This window comes from Amborella trichopoda, chromosome 3 (genome assembly GCF_054954075.1).
Source record: "Amborella trichopoda isolate Santa Cruz 75 chromosome 3, AtrichopodaSantaCruz75HAP2 v2.0, whole genome shotgun sequence".
NCBI lineage: Eukaryota > Viridiplantae > Streptophyta > Magnoliopsida > Amborellales > Amborellaceae > Amborella > Amborella trichopoda.
The window spans coordinates 5,347,404-5,350,351 of record NC_142338.1 but is presented as its reverse complement, the minus strand read 5'-3'; the positions used below and the strand labels follow the sequence as shown (position 1 = coordinate 5,350,351).

The window sequence follows — 2,948 nt, the reverse complement described above, 5'->3', positions numbered from 1 at the left end:
GCATTCATAGTAGACACACACTATAAAAATACCCAATCTCAACCATTCGCCCTTTTTATATGCTACAAAATTGCTATAGTCGGATGATACTGTAGATTTGCTCCCTCTAATGAAATATCTACTTGGGATGATATTGTTTAGACTTCTCTGTGCTTATTTAAATACAAAAAGAAAATTTTGATTTTGAGTTTTTTAACACTTAGTCTAATTGGTCTGTCTTCATTCAATCTTGAGATATTATTTTTTCAAGTGCCATTTAAAGATATTTCTTTTCAAAGTTAATGGTCTGGTTGAAGAGGTTACATCGACGTTAAAGGTCCCCCCTTGGTCCTAAATTGGGTATTACATGAGGGAGTAAAAAGACAGTTTGATCCAGCAGAAGCACGAACCCCAACATTAAATCGATGGTGACCCCTTTCACCCTTAAAAAGCCTTAAACACGTAATAGAAGTTGCAACACCCCTCATTTTCTCTCTCTAAGAATATAAAACCCTCCTCTATTTCTCTCTCTAAACCCCCACCCCGCCCCTCTCTTTCTCTCTCTAAATCCCTTCCCCTCCCATCGAACAACCCCGGAATCTCTCTCCAGAACGATGGTCTCGCCTCCTCCGCCACTCGACCCCAAACGCCTCTCCGCCGCCAAACCTCTGGGCCGCGGCGCCACCGGCACTGTGTTCCTCATCACCCCCGACACCACCACCACCACCAACACCGCCACCACAGAGAATTTCGCACTCAAAGTGGTGGATATCTCTTCCCCTTCCTCTGCTCGTCGAGCTCGACAAGAGCTCTCTGTCCTCTCCCGCCTCAACCACCCCTTTTTGCCCTCGCTTTTGGGCTCTTTCGAGTCCCCGGCTTCTGAACTGATTGGGTGGGCAATTCCGTTTTGTACAGGCGGCGACCTTAACGCTCTCAGAAGAACCCTAACGGACCGGACGTTTTCCTCCTCAGCCATACGTTTTTACGCCGCCGAAATCGTTCTTGCCCTCGACTCCCTTCACCGTTTGGGAATCGTTTACCGTGATTTGAAGCCTGAGAACGTTCTCATCCAAGATAACGGCCATGTTATGCTGATGGACTTCGATTTGTCGGCCATTCTGGAGCCGACGGCCTCAGATTCCGGCGACATTTCGCCGATAAACGAGTCGGAATTCCGGCGGAAGAAGGGGGGAAACACGGCGAGGGTTTCGCCGGCCGCGAGGAAGGGCGGCCTGAATTCTTTTGTGGGGACGGAGGAGTACGTGGCGCCGGAGATCCTCAGAGGCGACGGCCACGATTTCGCCGTCGACTGGTGGGCCCTGGGCGTGTTGCTGTACGAGATGATGTACGGCCGCACTCCTTTTCGAGGGAGGTGCAGGAAGGAGACGTTTCGTAACGTTCTGGAGAAGACGCCCGTTTTTTCGGGGCCGAAATGTCCGCTAAGCGATCTGATTACGCGGCTCCTCGAGAAGGAGCCGGAGCGGCGGCTCGGCTTCAAGGCCGGCGCCGCCGAAGTCAGGAGACACGCGTTCTTCAGAGGAGTGAGGTGGGAGGAGGTTCCGTATATATCGCGGCCGCCGTTTTTGAACTTTTCGGCGAAAGTTTCGTCGAAGAGTGACGAAGAGATCGATGTCTTGGAGTACTTCCAGCGGCGGCGCGCCGCCAAACCGGCCGAGAAATCGGCTCGGGTCAGCGAATCCGACGGTGAGAGGACGTCGTCTTTAACGTGAATTTGACGCGTGTATAGTTGGCCGGAGCGGAGGGGAAAGCGTGCGATACACAGGTTGTGTATGGTACAGGATAAACTAGGGGGAAACCCAGTTCATGATACACGAGTTGTGTATGGTATGCTTTCGAGTTGGGAAACGGGTCACTTGAGGTGATCGATCTGGGGTTGCTGACGGACTCGTTGGTTTGCAACGGATTTTCCGACGAGTTGTGAAGTCGGAAGTTTGTTACTGGTTTTTTAATGGGAAGGACGATTTTGCCCACCAAAGTAGATGGAAATCCCTCCTCCTGCTAGTAATGGAAGTATCAATTGTAACTTTTTTATTACCCTTGAAATAATTGGCCTAAATAAGAAATCCTCTAAGGTTTTTTTTTCCTTCTCTTTTTTTTTTAAATGTAAGAAATCATGAAAAGTTTGTGAATACTTTACTCATGTGACTTTTTGTGCTCTATTTTCTGGCTCTACTCATATGAGATATGACTTCTTTGTGCTCATTTTTCCGGTTGCACTACTGCGAGTAATTTTTTTATGACGGTGGGGTTGCAATGTCCTCTAGTCACTGAAATGGTAAGGAGTTTGTCCGAATTTTAGAAATGAGGAAAGAAACGTTATTTAATCAAAGAACACACCCAAAAGAGAGAGAGAGGAGTTTTGTTAGAAACCGTTATGAGCGTCCGAATCATTTTCCATTTGCTGGTCCAGACCTGGTAGCCGTTCCTACTTCCCTCTCTGGGATCATTACGCGTGCTTCAATGGCTTCTTTTTTTCTTCCATGGCCATGGTTGCGTTCAGAGAATTAGATTTTTCTTTCCATTGTTGAGTTAGAATTAGAAAGGGTGAAAGAAGTTTTCCGTTTTTACTTTTTGGGAAAGTATAATGAGTAGTGTTAATGTGAAGCCCCCGCCTCAGGCAAACACCATGAGTCCCCAATGAAAAATGGCTGGTTCTTGCACATGCTCATTATTATGAAGAAGTTTACCTGAGGTGTCTTCTTTATAGGGTAGAAATAAGGTACACCTCAAAAAGATTATCTTAATGTAAAAAAGGCATATAGATGATCAGTCAATTTCGAGATACATATATACCAAAAAAAAATACTTCAACTCCTAAAAATGATTCATCTTGAGGCATTTTCTACACCATCTATTTGTAAGGTGTTTTTACCTTTTCTCAATCTACACTACTTTTTTACTTTTAAATTTCGTAATTGAAGGCAAAAATAGATTTTTTTTTTCGGATA

At 46.0% G+C, this 2,948-nt stretch overlaps 1 protein-coding gene across 1 annotated transcript; it reads left to right on the top strand.

Annotated features, from left to right (window-relative positions):
• The first annotated feature begins 241 nt into the window (after nt 1–241).
• Nucleotides 242–2,159, top strand: UCN (Protein kinase superfamily protein). Its single transcript, XM_006850084.4, has one exon. It carries the CDS (start codon nt 594–596, stop codon nt 1,707–1,709), a length of 1,116 nt encoding a protein of 371 aa, XP_006850147.1. The 5' UTR covers nt 242–593; the 3' UTR covers nt 1,710–2,159.
• Nucleotides 2,160–2,948: the final 789 nt, after the last annotated feature.